The sequence below is a fragment of the Pinus tabuliformis genome, chromosome J (genome assembly GCF_031772625.1).
Source record: "Pinus tabuliformis cultivar Carrire ecotype Pingquan chromosome J, CPIR1, whole genome shotgun sequence".
NCBI lineage: Eukaryota > Viridiplantae > Streptophyta > Pinopsida > Pinales > Pinaceae > Pinus > Pinus tabuliformis.
The window spans coordinates 447,302,556-447,318,361 of NC_142295.1; the positions used below are offsets into that span (position 1 = coordinate 447,302,556).

The 15,806-nt window shown below is 38.3% G+C and overlaps 1 protein-coding gene across 1 annotated transcript; it reads right to left on the reverse strand.

The window, feature by feature from the left end:
• Nucleotides 1-725: 725 nt before the first annotated feature.
• On the reverse strand, nt 726-3,924 carry LOC149227739 (disease resistance protein RPV1-like). Its single transcript, XM_089375554.1, has 3 exons — nt 2,640-3,924; nt 2,230-2,505; nt 726-2,076 (listed from the first exon to the last, which is right to left on the reverse strand). The coding sequence occupies exons 1-3, from the start codon at nt 3,819-3,821 to the stop codon at nt 1,360-1,362; spliced, it is 2,175 nt and encodes a 724-aa protein (XP_089231680.1). The 5' UTR covers nt 3,822-3,924; the 3' UTR covers nt 726-1,359.
• Nucleotides 3,925-15,806: the final 11,882 nt, after the last annotated feature.

Here is a 15,806-nt window from a genome sequence, read left to right on the forward strand (position 1 = left end):
TGGCAAATGTGAAGTACATTGAAAACCTGTCAGTTTGTCAATTTGCAAAGAGTTAAAAGTATATCCTTTACTGAATCGTGATAATAATTAATTTCTTGGTATATGTATTACAAATTGATTCATAATGGTGTTGGATTGTAAGCAAGGGTAGTCCCTACAGATTTGATGGGAGATCGAGAAGACTATACAAATAGTTAAAACCCAGAAGATCTCACGCAAGGTTACATATTGAAAAAAAATATATCCTAACTAGCTAGACTACAACGGATCTGTGACTACTGCATGTATGGAGGGTTCTCTGAGAGGTAGAAGCACATCCATCACTGCATTCGTCAAAGAAGCACAGCCATCACTGTATTCATCAAATAATATGTTTAGACCAAAAATGAGAACGGATCAATGGAGAAGTATGAACTTAAGCCAAGATTTTCTGGAGAAAAGATTTTTGGAAAAATCATATAGAAACTTTAGGGTCGATAAGTTTCGAATCTCTATCGAGGTTCATTATAGGACATGGTGGAGATTTATTACAGGATGGTGATAAACCTTGATAAAGGTTCGAAACGGGTCACTCTAAAATTTTCCATGTGATTTCAAATTTTGACAAATCAGAAATCAGAAATATGAACTTATTTGTTCAGTAAAATTACATTGCACATAAATCTTGTCACATTAAGCAAGATATTTTAATTATCTAAAGAGACAGGGACTAACTGCCTCGCAGCTATCCGCCTTGTTCATTTTGGTTAAGATTACAAACCTGTGAAGGTTGTATTCAGCGCGCGTGAAGGTTGTATGCAGCGCGCAGTGAACACTGTGGCCACTGGACCACGATTGTGATTATTAAATGCTGTTATATTTACTACTCGCTTTCTTCACTGAAGCTTTCTCCCAAGTTTTCTTCACTGAAACCTTCTCCCAGTCGTTGGCGCAGCTGCTCGAATACTCCCACACTACATTGTAGTTTGGGACATCCAGACACATCAAGCTTCACCAAAGATCTCAAGTGCTCAACTTTGGGCAGCACCTGTAAATTGGAACACCGGCGCAGCTGAAGAATTTGGAAGCCCTTTAGATTCCCAACTGAGTCTGGGAGCATTTGCAGAGCACGGCACCCTTCCAGATCAAGACTTTGGAGAACAGTCAGCTTCCCAACCGAGTCTGGCAGCGTCCGTAGAGCGCGGCACTCGCCCAGGACAAGACTTCGAAGGCCCGTCAGATTCCCAAATGAGTCTGGGAGCATTTGCAGAGCACGGCACCCTCCCAGCTCAAGACTTTGGAGACCTGTCAGCTTCCCAACTGAGTCTGGCAGCGTCCCTAGAGCGTGGAACTCACCCACGACAAGACTTCGGAGGCCCGTCAGATTCCCAACCGAGTCTGGGAGCGTCTGCAGAGTGCGGCAACCTCCCAGCTCAAGGCTTCGGAGACCCGCAGGTTTCCAACCGAGTCTGGGAGCCTCTGCAGAGAGCAGCAGCCGCCCAGTCCAAGATTTTGGAGGCCCATTAGATTTCCAACTGAGTCTGGGAGCGTCTGCAGATCGCGGCACCCACTCAGTTCAAGGCTTCGGAGGCCCGTAAGGTTCCCAACCGAGTCTGGGAGCCTCAACAGATCGCTGCAACGAACCATATTAAGACTTCGGAGGCTCGTCAGCTTCCCAAACGAGTCTGGAAGTGTCTTCAGCGAGGAGCACCGGCGCAAGTTAAGACTTTGGAGGTCTGTCAGCTTCCCAATCGAGTTTGGCAGCCTCTCCAAAGATGAACACAAGCTCAAGTCAATACTTTGGAGACCCGTCAGGTTTCCAACCGACTCCGGAAGCGTCTGTATCATGCTGCAGTAGCACAAGTCAAGAATTTGGAGACGCGCTAAATTCCCAACTGAATCTGGTAGCAACTTTATTTTTGTACAGTACTTCAACGCGACATGATTCAAGGAGTACATATGGCCGAATTCGTTTGGCAAAGTTTCAAGATAACTATTAGACAGGACAATTTTTTCTAATTCCTTCAGCTTCCCAATGGACTGTGGAAGCTCTGTAAGGCGAGCACCAATATACAATTCTCTCAACTTTAAAGGTGCCTGCAATGTTCACATACATTATTAAAGTATTGGACGCTGTAAATGTCAACCTGTTTGGCATTTGGTATAAGAAGACAGTTCTTAAGTGCAAGCAACTTCTACAATTTGATAAAGAAAATGTTAAACATATCGGGCAAAAAATAACATGATTACCTGAGATTCACATTGCCATAGTCTTTTCAATTTCCCTCCCTTTACATAGAGCACTCTTAAATTCTTTATTGGAATCGAGGGAGGTAAGGAGGATTCTGGACATTTCTCCCAGCGGAGATATATTAGTTGCGGTAACTGCCCAATGCTGAGTACACGTTCAACAAAATAACTTTCAGATCTAAGCAGCCGCAACGTGCTCATATTACCAGAAAACTCAGTAAGGTTTTCTAAAAAATTTTGAGAATCGTTTTGGTGGACTATGTTAATTCCACGCACCTGAATTGTTCATGTGAAGCTGTTAGAAACAAGATCCATTCTTTCAAAGTTTTAAGAATTGAAAACTTAACAGACCATTTTTGATAAGCACAACGCTATTTTTGAAAGTCGGTGGAAAGCTTCAAAATACGTACAGGTGTTTGGCCGGAATGAGCATGAAGAAGGTTGTCAGTTTGGCGCCAAAGGCGAAGCTCACATACAGGTTTCTCCTCTGCCAGATCTCTGCCCATATCCCTTAGGTGATCGTGCATTCTTATAGAGTTGTTACTGTCCACCTCCACCAGACATCTGTTTTCCAGCCTCAAAAGACACAGCGATCCTTCCCAACCGAATTCATCCCCTATTCTTATGACGGTATCTCTGTCTTCTCCTGTAAAGAAACAGGCAATGTCTAAGAACATCTGTTTCTCTTCTTTATCAAGACCGTCATAGCTAATTTTAAGTGTGCTTTGGATATCCTCGGGAAGTGTATTGGAGATTTTGCGCAGCTGTGCTTTCCAATGATTCAAATTTTTATTCCCACGAAGAAGCGCCCCAAGCACTTTCAGAGATAACGGCAGTCCATGGCAGGCATCCAAAAACTTTTCAACCACTTCGTCAAATCCTATAATAGAATGAGACTGGCCGAACGCATACGAGCAAAAGAGCTCTTTGGAGTGCTGCGGATTGAGACATGTTAGCCTGTAAATGGATGACATTGGGATGTCTGAGCTTGTGAGAACATCTTTATTGCGAGATGTCACTACAATTAAGCTACCCGTTTGAAGGACATCCTTCTCTGGTAAAAGTAATGCTTCCAACTGCTGAATACGATCCACATTATCTAAAATAATGAGAGCATGAGATGATTTGAGATATTTTTTGAGCTTTTCTTTTCCTTCATCAATGCTTCGTATTTGCTCATTCTTTTGATTCAAGTCCTTCAGAAGGTCGCTCTGCAAGGAAGTTAAAGAATTTTCTCTTATATCAAATAAAAAACAAGATCTTTTGTAATTCAATCTCTCACTGTTAAAGAACTCTTTCGCTAGGGTGGTTTTCCCAACCCCACCAAGACCCAGAATTCCTATAACTCCTATCTTCCCGCTTTCCCGCTGCAATGACACCGTGGTTTTGAAATCTTCTAGTTTTTCTTCCAAGCCCTTTGGATATTCGGCCACATGCAGCGTTATTTTAACATTTTTCAACACAGCTTCCACGACGTCTTCGAGGAGCTTCTCTGCTCTGAATACCGGGCAAAGGTTGCAGAGTTCGAAGGCCGCCTCAAGGCACTGCAAGATACCTGTCTTCACACTAAAAGAACTAAGGAAATCAAACATGGGCAGTGGTTGAGCAACGCATAGTTACTTTCACCTACAAAGGTAGAACTAAAGATTTGAAAAATATAATACAAGCACTGAGTAAACTCGAGGTATGATCGACATGAACAATTTCTGAACAGTTGTAACCTAAGTTTTGTATTCTAAGGTTTGTTTCCGAACAATTGTAATCTAATTTTTGTTTGATTTTTTCATTTTTTCAAGAAGAAAAAACAAATTACTTTCATTATGCAATAAAAGGAGTTACATAAATCAAAAGTGATACATCAAACCATGATCTTTATCCAAAGCCATCGAACATAGAAAATTCAAAAGGATCAGTCGAAACTAACCCCTGGAGCACTGCAAACATGATGCAGAAAAAGGAGGCTAAAAAAACAGAGCATAGAGAGTATACACCAAGGTCTGAAACCTCCAAATGGCCCTAAAAGAACAGTGACATAAACATAAAAAAAACATGGCAAAGGCAGGATCAATGGCCAGCGAAAAAGCGACCTATACTCATCTCAGACCATGAGCAAGACGCTGACCCCTGGGGCAAAAACAGAGACACGAAATAAGAAACCAGAGATGTTAGATTATGGTATGTTCTATGCTTAGAGCAGTTTACTTGTTTTCCTTATTATTAGCAATCACATGTACATTAAGTAAAGTGCAGATAGAACATTTAAACGATCAACAGAAAACAAGCCAAGACAAGAAACACAAGATGTGGCGGCTAGCCAGGGACAAACCCCAATATGGGGAAACCCTTTGATCAAATCTTCTTTTATCTTCAATAATTCAGCAGAGAGAAATAGTACAAAAATCTGATTTATATCAGCAGCAGCAAACCCTAGATCAGCCCTAAACTAGGGCAGTCAATATCTGTCAAACCGGAGGTCAGATCACCTTGATTCCAGTGCCAAAAATTGCGGCCTTCCAAGGAGAATCAACCACACCAAACTCGCAGTCAAAGAGGAGTCCACGCTGGTCAAAGTTCCTTTCTGCAGCTTCAGCCCTAGAAATCTGCATCCTCTTTTCCACACGTGTGAGAGAGAGAGCCTTTCTGTGCAGGAGAGAGAAGAGACTCTTTTCTGCACAGAAGAGAGAGAGATATGTGATGAGAAGTGAAGTGTGCAAATGAAGAGAATGATCCTTGTATGTATATGCAAAATGTTGGGGTTGAATAGACATGACTGTTGGGCTTTTGAGCCTACATAAGTTGCTGGCCGACCTTGACAATTTGTCCATAATCAAAAGAAATTCATATCTTCATAAATACTTGTCGGAATCAGATGATCTTTAGATCAATCCTACACCTCTCGACGAGAGGAATCTAGGAAAAATATCAGCATCCATAAATAAGGTGACTTACATGAAGTTTGGCCCTAGTTGCCAATTTTAACACTCCCTCTTAACTAGGGAGAACTTCATCTACGATCTGTCAGACCGTCACTGTTGTCCATCCATCAAATGCACTGTCCTGTATGGCTTGACCCTACTTGCTCTACTCTGCTTTGCTTTGCTCTGCTATGTTCTGCTCTGCTTTGCTCAAATTATGAAGAAGAAGAAATGATCGAGGATGTATCATACCATCCTCCACTGACCCGAAGTCAGTCTCAGAGTGTGTACCACTCTCACTAGTCCCAGACCAGTATCATTGATCCCAGATCAATGTAGGTCATCCTAGCATAGGGAGTGCGGTAGATACAACGATCGTCCATCGATAGATCTACTATGGTCCCTATCCTCATTTCCCTGCTCATTGATTAGAGATACTTCCTATGAGTCCCAGACTGCATGGGTAGGATGCCTCAACAAGAGAACTAATCATCCTGTCCACAGGAGAACGAATCATCCTGTCCAGTGGATGCCACGGAAAACTAATCATCCTAGCTCGCAGGAGAACTAATCATCCCGTTCCACAATCGCCATGGAGAACAAATCATCCTGACCCACAAGAGAACTAATCATCCTGTTCCATAGTCGTCACCACAGGGAAGGTTGAACCTTTTACCCTGTACAAAGTGCACCAACAGAGGACGGTGAGTCACCCTGTGGTCATATGTCGCTCCAAGAAGTACCTTGCGCCCCCCTGGAGCTCCCAGAGCTCAACACATCATACTTGACCCTCATCAGAGGGTCACTGAACGACACCAAGTCGTTCTCGGAAACTCAGGAATTTGACCTTTCCCAGGGGCTTTGTTAGAATGTCGGTGACCTGTTCATCTGTATCGATATGTTGGAGCCTTATCGCTCCTCGCTGCACCATATCTCGAATATAGTGGTACCTGATCTCAATATGCTTGGAGCGATCATGAAATACGAGATTTTCTGATAATCGGATCCCACTCTTGTTGTCACATAGAATCACGGTGGTATCCAATGTAAATCCAAACAGCTCACTGAAGAGCTTTCGCAACTAGATTGCCTCACAGGAGGCCATGCTAGCAGCAATGTATTCTGCCTCAGCGGTGCTCAAAGCCACTGACTTCTGCTTCCTGCTCATCTAGGATATCGAGGCAAATCCCAAAGAGAAACAACACCCGGAGGTGCTCTTTCGGTCCTCCACATTGCCTACCCAATCAACATCAGTATACCCAAGTAGTCTCACATTTCCAACAGTGTATCTTAATCCATGAGTGATTGTGCCATGAAGATATCTCAGCAGATTCTTGGCACCAATCCAATGTGAGTGGCGAGGCTCAACCATATGTTGACTCAAAGTGTTGACTGCAAAGCATATATCCAGACGGGAGTTCACCAAGAACATTAATGCTCCGACGAGCTGTCGATACTCGGTAGCATTTCGTAAAACAGGTCTGGCAGCACTACCACTTAACTTCTTAAAGTTAAGCTCCATCGGGGTAGTTACGAGCTTACAGTGCACCATGTCAAACCTTTCCAGTATCTTCACCACATACTTTCCTTGAGATAGGAAAATCTCCCTTGGTTTCTGCCAGACTTCGAGTCCTAGGAAATAATGCATGAGTCCTAGATCATTCATCTCAAATTCAGAAGCCAGCTCCCTCTTACATTTGTGAATGAAAGGGTCTGCACCTGTTAGAAAGAGGTCGTCAAGATAAAGCACCAGTATGAAAGACTTTTCATCTATAACCTTAAAGTAAAGGTTAGGGTCGGCTTCACTTCTAGTGAATCCCAGCTTCACCAAATAGCTATCGATTCTCTCATACCATGTTCGGGGTGCTTGCTTTAGCCCATAGAGGGCCTTCTTCAACCTGCACACATGAGATTCTCGATCATAAATCTCAAATCCTTCAGTTGCTCCACATAGACCTCCTCTTTGGTCGAACCATGTAAGAATGCAGTTTTGACATCCATCTGATGTAGGTTCCATCCTTGCGAAGCAACAAGGGCTATGATCGAGCGGATGGTGGTATATTGGGCAACAGGTGCAAATATCTCGTCATAGTCTATACCTTCCTTCTGGGAGAAGCCACGAGCGACAAAACGAGCCTTATACTTTTCTGTACTTCCATCCGCTGCATGATTTATTTTGTAAAGCCGTTTTGAAGTGACAACTGTCTTGTCCTGGGGTCTGGGGACCACATCCCAGACATTGTTCTTTATCCCAGTTTTGCTAAGGGATTGACCCCATTTTTAACCCTGAATTGGTCGGAATATTCAGACTTTTTGACTTTTCGTGGAGGATTAAATCCAGTAACGGGGGGTCTGTGGTTGACCGATACTGCGCATCATCATTTGGCTATTGCAGTTCTTTTCCTGATAGCCGGTCATATGTATAAGACCAATTGGCGCATTGGCCATAATCTCAAGGACCTTTTAGAAGCTCATAAAGGTCCATTTACGGGGGAGGGCCATAAAGGTCTTTACGAGATCTTAACTACCTCGTGGCATGCTCAGCTAGCTATTAACCTAGCTATGTTAGGATCTTTAACTATTGTTGTAGCTCACCACATGTATTCGATGCCTCCCTATCCATACCTAGCTATTGATTATGGTACCCAACTCTCTCTGTTCACACATCATATGTGGATTGGTGGGTTTATCAAACTGAGTAGCCCCACCCAGCCAATGAATCCATCCTGCCAATTCATTATAGAGAAACTTCATGAAATGCCTTGCCCGATGCGGACAAGCGACTTCGTACCAATATTCTGTAATAAGAAATCATTTTGAGTACCCGCGATGAGTTACCATTGGTCCGACCGAATCAAAACGATATTCTAAATGAAAATGGCGAATAAGAAGCTTTTCGAATATCTGGTCTACCCGAACTTCTTGCCTGCCCCCGACGGTGTTGTTGAAGTAGCCATAAGCGTATGCACTGGAAGCCTCCCTTTAGACCCACCTTTACCTGCCTATTGGGAGGAAGATAAACTAGCTCCCATGTGTTGTTCTGAATGAGGGAATTTGACTCCTCATTCATTGCTGCCTCCTAATGAGGGTTTCCTGCTGCTTCTGCATAAGTCTGAGGATCTTATCCAAGTACCATGTAACAATGAATAGGTAATAAAGTATCTGAAGCAGTAAGTACCTATGGAGCTTCTTCATAATAGACTCATATTCTTCGGTCATAGCATCCTTCCATACTTGATGCTTGACGGCATCTGTGAATGATGAAGGCTCATTTTGGATGATCGTGCTCATGATGGTCAGGTATCCTTGATACCTGTTCGGCTTCTTACTTTCACGAAAGGTTCCTCGGGGAGCTGTGTGACCTTCAGCATCATCAAGTGTCCCCCTAAGCCATGAAGGCCTCTTCCTTGAAGAGGAAGGCTCAGGCGGTGGAGGATCAATAGGATCCAAGGGTTCTTCCACATCGGGTTGGGCTTCACCAAAAGTGAAGTAGATGCGAACCTATACCATATTGTGGTTGAAGGTAAATTGTTGATTATAGTATTATATGTCAACGATTTGATTCTGACAGGTGATGAGAATTTTATAAAATCGTGCAAAGATGATCTTGTAAGAGAGTTCGAGATGAAGGACTTGGGGCTCATGCATTACTTTCTTGGTATGGAAGTATGGCAAGGAGATGAGGAATTGTTTGTCTCTCAAAGAAATTATGCCAACGAGATACTTAAGAAGTTCCTCAGGGAGAGCAGCAAACCCATGGAGACTCCTCTAGCAAGTAATTGGAGGAAGGAGGATGTCACTTCAGGTGAAGTAGTGGAGGCTACTATTTATAGTCAGCTTGCGGGTTCACTTATGTATTTGGTGAACACATGACGGAACATGTGTTTTGCAGTTAAGCAGCTTAGTCAAGCCGTGGTTAAGCCAACCAAACTTTATTGGAAGGCAGCTAGATATGTGTTGAGATACCCCAGAGGAACCACTCAGTTTGGTCTTTGGTACAGATGGAGAGAGGGAGTGAAGCTTCAAGGCTTCACATATGCAAATTGGGAAAGGATGCCCTCCGACAAGAAGAGCACATCAGGGGGAATCTTCAATATTGGGTCAGCAACAGTTTTTTGGTACAACAGGAAGTAGAGATCAGTTGCAATCATTTCAGCAAAAGTAGAGCACATGGATGCTAGTCAAGCAGCGTGTGAGGCTATCTGGACGAGAAAGATCCTTGTTGGGTTAATTGGTCAGTAGATAGATCCTACAATGATTTACTGTGACAATCAAAGTTGTATCAAACTCTCTGAGAATTTAGTTTTTCATGATCGGTCCAAGCATATTGACATCTGGTATCACCATCTACGAGATTGTGTGCAAAGGAGAATCATGTCGCTGGAGTACATTCCTACATAGGCGTAGGATGCAGATATTTTGACAAAGTTATTGTCAAGATATAAATTCAAGTTTCACAGAGGCATAATCAGGGTAGCAGATAATCCCTTTCTTGTTGAGAGGGAGTGTTGAAAAAAATGCAAAATTTGTCCTTGAATTAAATTCTAATTATAATTCTCATAGCAACTTGTAATAGTTAACTAAGTTAAGTTGACTTAGTTGGCTCAGTAAATTTGAGTTGGGAGTCTATCTAGAGTCATGTAGAGTGATCCCTAAATTTTAGGGGCCCAGGTTGAGTTCTGATTGAGTTGTAATTATTTAATTCAATTTAACTAAGTTAAATTCAGTTAAACTAGTCCCAATTGATGGAGGAATTAGTGGGAGATCCAGTAGTGGGGTGTAACCAGCACTGCTCAACCAGTGAATTGAAGATTCGCTCATAATTAACTCATGCATGTCAAATCAGAGAAAGAATCAGTTGAGATTAGAGTTCAGGGATAGTGTACTATCAGTTGTAAAATCATCTAAATTAAATAGGTGGTGCATGTAATCAAAGAAAGGCCTATTGATGGATTGCGCAATTATGGATGAGGAATTTCCCAATTAAATATGGACTGATTCCATAAGAAATTGCGCAAGGAAATAGGAGCTTGGAAGGCAGCATATTTGGTTAAGTATTAGCTTGAGTTGGTTTTTGAAGCAGTGAGATAGAGTGTACTTGTGCAAAGATTGTTTGGGTTGAACAAGCATTGTATTTTCTTCTCAAATTTTCTAATTAATGCAATATACAGATAGCAGGGGTTTTTAGTTGTGGATTTCCCCAGAAAATTATTGTGTTAATGTGTGATTGAAAATATTCATTTTTTGCTTTGTGATTTTATCGATTAATTTTTGTTTCTGCCGATGAGTAGAGTAGATTCAAGTCATTTGTTTTAGTATATTACAATCTGCAATTTGAATCTACAAGGAATTTCTACAATTTTCATGTTTATTACACAAAAATTTTGTTTTTTTATTGTCGTTGCTAATTTTTTTTTGGAATTTTAACCCAATTTTTTTTTTGTTGCAACATCAACACTTTTCATTTCGGGGTGTTTTTTCATTTTTTTTTGCGCAAAAAGGGGTTTTTTCGGCTTGAATTCTCATTTTGAAGTTACAGTTCTCGGTAAGTTGGTAACTTTGTTAGCGATAAGCATGGAAAAATCCTACATATATATGTAGGTCATCTAGGTACCACCTCCAATAATACTTTTGAACCTTGGGTGCTCATTCAAGGTTTACAAATCACTTGGAACAGAGGGCTTAAACAAGTCATTGTAGAAGGAGATTTGAAACTCATCATATCCATGCTCATCAAAACCCAAAATGGATCAACACCCTCTAATGTATCAACCTCTTGTAGGCTAGAGTCCAACTTAGACACTCTTCAATCTCTCATCTTTATTGTCCCAAGACTTGTTCCCTCCCATGTCCATTGAGCAACAAACCAATTAGTTGATCTCCTGGAAAAAAAGGGTGTGCTTATGGCCCATAATAATTTCTCTTCTAGTTGGGAGACCCTATCACTTACTCTGAGACAAGAATTTCAAACTCCATAAGATAAATATTTTTCAAGCCCATGTGGAGTCATACGTGAGCATTAAGGGTGAGGGGGATGATGTCATGCCACACACCACTCTACCCACCCATCATGTGCCATTATCAAAGTAGGTACTCTAGTCTAATGGTAGTCTTCATGCACATTCAACAGAGTTACCGATTAAACGAAAATTATTACCTCAAAACAGATACTCTAGCCCAAAACCTCAAAAAAAAACATGAAAAAACAACCCAAAAGCAAAAATTGTGTATGCCAAAACGATGTTTTTTAAGGGTAATTTTTCAACATTTTTTTTCAAATGGAAGTAAAAACCATATTTTTTTTGCAAAATGGATGAAAGAAACACCCTCAAAAAAGTAGGTGTTGATGCTCGAACAACAACAACAACAAAAATTGGGTTACAATTTTGACACTTTTTAGCAATGGAATTAAAGATAAAATATCAAGACTTTGAAAAATTGTAAAATTTTAACCATTCTTGGACCTGATGTTAAAGATAAAATATCACATCTTAAATCTTAATAATTCTAACAATTTCCATCCATGTTGTTAAAGATAGAATATATTTATTCTAAAAAACCTAAAATTGTAATTGTTTTCAACCATAGCATTAAAGATAAGAATATCATGACTTAGAAAAACATTAAAATCTTGACAATTTTTCAACCATGCGATTAAAACCAAAGATTATGACTACAAAAAAATCTTAAGTTTTCAAAAATATTTTAAGCATGACATTATGGAAAAAATTTATGACTAAAAAAACTTTAAAAATGAATACCTGAATGAAAGAGCTATTATACCAAGAGTAATTTATTTTTTAAATGCTAAATATATAGTGATTTTAAAATCGCCTAAAACAACTTGATACATTGCAACAAAAATTTAAAAATCAACCATCAAATTTATACACAGTATAGGTGAACTCAACTTATTATAATGAAAACTTAAAGACCAACCATGAAATTGACACATTGTGGGGTAGACTTGATTCATTATAATAAAAATTTTAAAATCAACTATCAAATTGCACATAATGGGATCGAGTTGCTAGGCAAGCATCGACACAAATCTTGCATATATATATATATATAGAAATAAAAATGAAAAATATAAAAGAAAACGAAAAATTAAATATTGTAAAAAAAAAAACAAAAAACAAAAATAAAAGAAAATAATACAAAAATTCAAATATTGATAAAAAAAACCAATAACACAAAAAAATACAAAAGAAAACAAAAATTAAAATATTGAAAAAATACACAAAAAAATAATACAAAATAAAACAAAAATTCAAATATTGAATATATATATATATATATATATATATATACAAAAGAAAATAAAAATTCAAATATTGAAGCAAAAATAAAAACAATAAAAAAACACAAAAAATAATTTAAAATAGTAATAAGTAAAAAATATATATATATATATATTAAAAACATGACAAAAAAAAATCAAATAAAAATAAAAATTAAATTGTAAATATTAAAAATTTAAACATATATATATACGGGGAAAAATTTCAAATAAAGACATAATTTAAAGAGAAAAGAAAAATAAAAAACAACTTTTTTCTAAGTTAAAAAAAATAAAATTATATATATATATATATATATATATAAACAAAACAATTAAAATTTTAAATTAAAAAAAAAACAACAACAACAACAATTACAATTAAAAAAAATAATTATATTAAAAAAAAAAACCTCCTAGGGGTGGCAGGGTCGATTCTTGGAATCAGCCCTGCGACCCCTAGGTGGATTGGGTCGCGGGATGGGCGGAGAGGCAACTGAATCAGCCCTACCACCCGTGCAGCTGCCTCCCTGCTCACCCATGTGGCCCACCCCACCTAGGGGTGGCAGGGCCGATTCAGCTGCCTCCCTGCCCACCCCTTCGGCCTACTCCGTCCACCCCGCCCACTCAGTTTGTAAAATTTTATCCCCTACAAGACAGGTAGGTGCCACAAATTTTTAGTAGTTGGATGCTTGGATGAAAACTTTGGCCACCTAGCTTGTAATAGAGGCCACAACTAGCAAACACATGTAATATTTTTCTATTGTAATATAAATTCTAACTTACAAAAAAACAAAAAACAAAAAACACTGAAGGTGCATTATTAAGGCCACATGGCATCACCAAAACCACATAATGACCCTTAGGCATTTTAAAAGTTGCTTTGGGGATGTCTTCTTGCCTCATTCTAATTTCATTATATCTAGAATGGGGATCCAACTTGGTAAAGAGAAAATCTCCTTGCAATTCATTTTATAGTTCATTAATCTCAGGAATAGGAAACTCATCTTTAATGGTCATTTTGTTGGTTTCTCTATAATTTGGGCACTTGTGCCATGAATATCCCTTTTTCATAACCATCACCACTAGTGAAAAGAAAGCACTTTGTCTAGTTCAAATGATGTTATCATCTAACATTTCTTGGATCATATGCTTAATCTCACTCTTTTGAGTGTATGGTTACTTGTAAGGTATGATGTTAGGTAGTACAATTCTTGATTGCAAATGAATAGCATGGTCATGATCTCTAGTAATTGGAAGACCTTTAGGCATCTCCTCAAATACTTTGGAATGTGGGCCAATAATTTTTTGGAGATCCATTGGAGAGGGATAAGATGTTTGAACATGTAGCAAGCATAATTGTGCAATTATACCAATGTATCCCTTTTTTAGCAAATTTTTCATTCTATTAGAACTTATCACTTTACAAGGTTTCCTTTAGAGACCTCTGTCCTTGTCTTTTGAGGAAAATATCACGAAAAAATCATGAAAATTAAGATCCATTGTTCATCATTATTGTAACTATTGGACCCCTAATACAACATTAACACCAAACATCTGGATCACAATCATGGGACTATCTAATAAATACTCCCCCATTGTGAGGTTAATAATATGAGTCTTCCCTGAACAATCTTTGGAATCTCTAAATGTGATCATTACTTGAAACTCTATGTTATGAACATAAATATATTAATAACTAATAACTAATAACTAATAATTATGAAGGTCATGTCTATTAGTTGGGACATGACTATTCATGAAAAGGCATCCTGCCTAGTAGTTTACGGGGCCCTCATTTATAACCGAATCATATTATTTTCTCATACATTATTTAATAAGTTTTATTTTATCTTTAATATATTACTTTATATTCCAATTATTTTGGATTATTTAACTGTGAGCCAACTTTGGATATCACATTTGGTATCAGAGCTAGTTTTCTAATCCGATCCTTAGCCACAAATTTTTATCAGACCTTGTCTTATCCAACCCTTGGCTACTCATATTTTATACATTTTCTTTGAGTTTTTGTCCTTCGCCATAATTGTCCTATGACCATTGAAGTATAAAAACATCGCTACAACATTGAAGTTTCTTTATCGTAAATTGAGGTTTCGTGAAGATCAATCATTTCCAACATTAAAAAAATGAATAACATAAAGAAAATCATTTTGTTGTTACATATAAAGGGGTTAAGAACTACAACTTCGCAATGGAAATTTTAAATGCAAGCTTTCCTTTTATATATATATATAACATTATATCGTACAAATCTTATTCCATTTGTCTCATTGTGATACCATCTGCGTACCACCATAATCGTTGGATAGTCTTCCACACACTAGTCATTAAATTTTATTGCTTCTACTTGACCCATATAGCCACCAAGTCGTTGTCGTACACCCTCATCTGTAATAAAGTTGATTCGATGTGAAAAAGAGTGTCATATCGCTAATGCCATACTATTGTCCATTTCCAATCATACACACCCTACCACAATTCGTACCAAATTCATAATATAATTGGTGGAATTGTACAACTACCATTTTGTTGTCAATCCGGACAAAACCATGAATTGTCGAATTTGTCATTGTAATGTATAGATAAACTTCCACAACACTAGTCATTGTACCGTATGGATAAATTGTTATAGCATCAATCGTTGTACATATTCAGGGATGGAATTTGATGGGCAATTTTTCCGTGATGGGGTGATTTTCTTATCAAATACAGTTCAAAATTTTACAAAGCCGTCAAAATCTTTACGTGGTATTAGGAAATGGACAAGAAAAGTGTGAAAATTGTCATATTTGATGGGTGAATCTGATTTGAAATTCCAACCCTATACACATTAGTTGCTCATATTTAGTTGTATTCTAGTGGTCAATTTTTGATGTATCAAGCATAGTCGAGTGGAAATTTGTCGGTTCAAGGATTAGTGACCAATCACACATGTCACGACCTCTCACATTCAAATTATTTAAAAGTTCAAGTTATATCAAGGTTTTATAAAGGGTCAACGTGAATTAACGAGTAAAGATGCACATATGTATATTATAAGTCTACATATATTTCAAAAATGTTTTTTTTAAAGGGATTTAAAAATAAGACTATTTAATAAAAAGTTTTTATGTGTAAAACATTATTTTCTATTAAAGTGAAAAAATAAAATAAAAATAAAAATAAATGCCAATGCTCTTTTTTTGTAAAGTAAAATCTATTATTGCAAATCAAAATTTACACCAAGGATTATAGAGTTCCCTTTGGTATCTCCTTAAGGATTTTGGAACATATCCAAAACTGGACCTGACGACTAGTTAAAAGAGACATACATAACATAATACTACTAGAGCATAGCAACTTAATCCTATGATTAC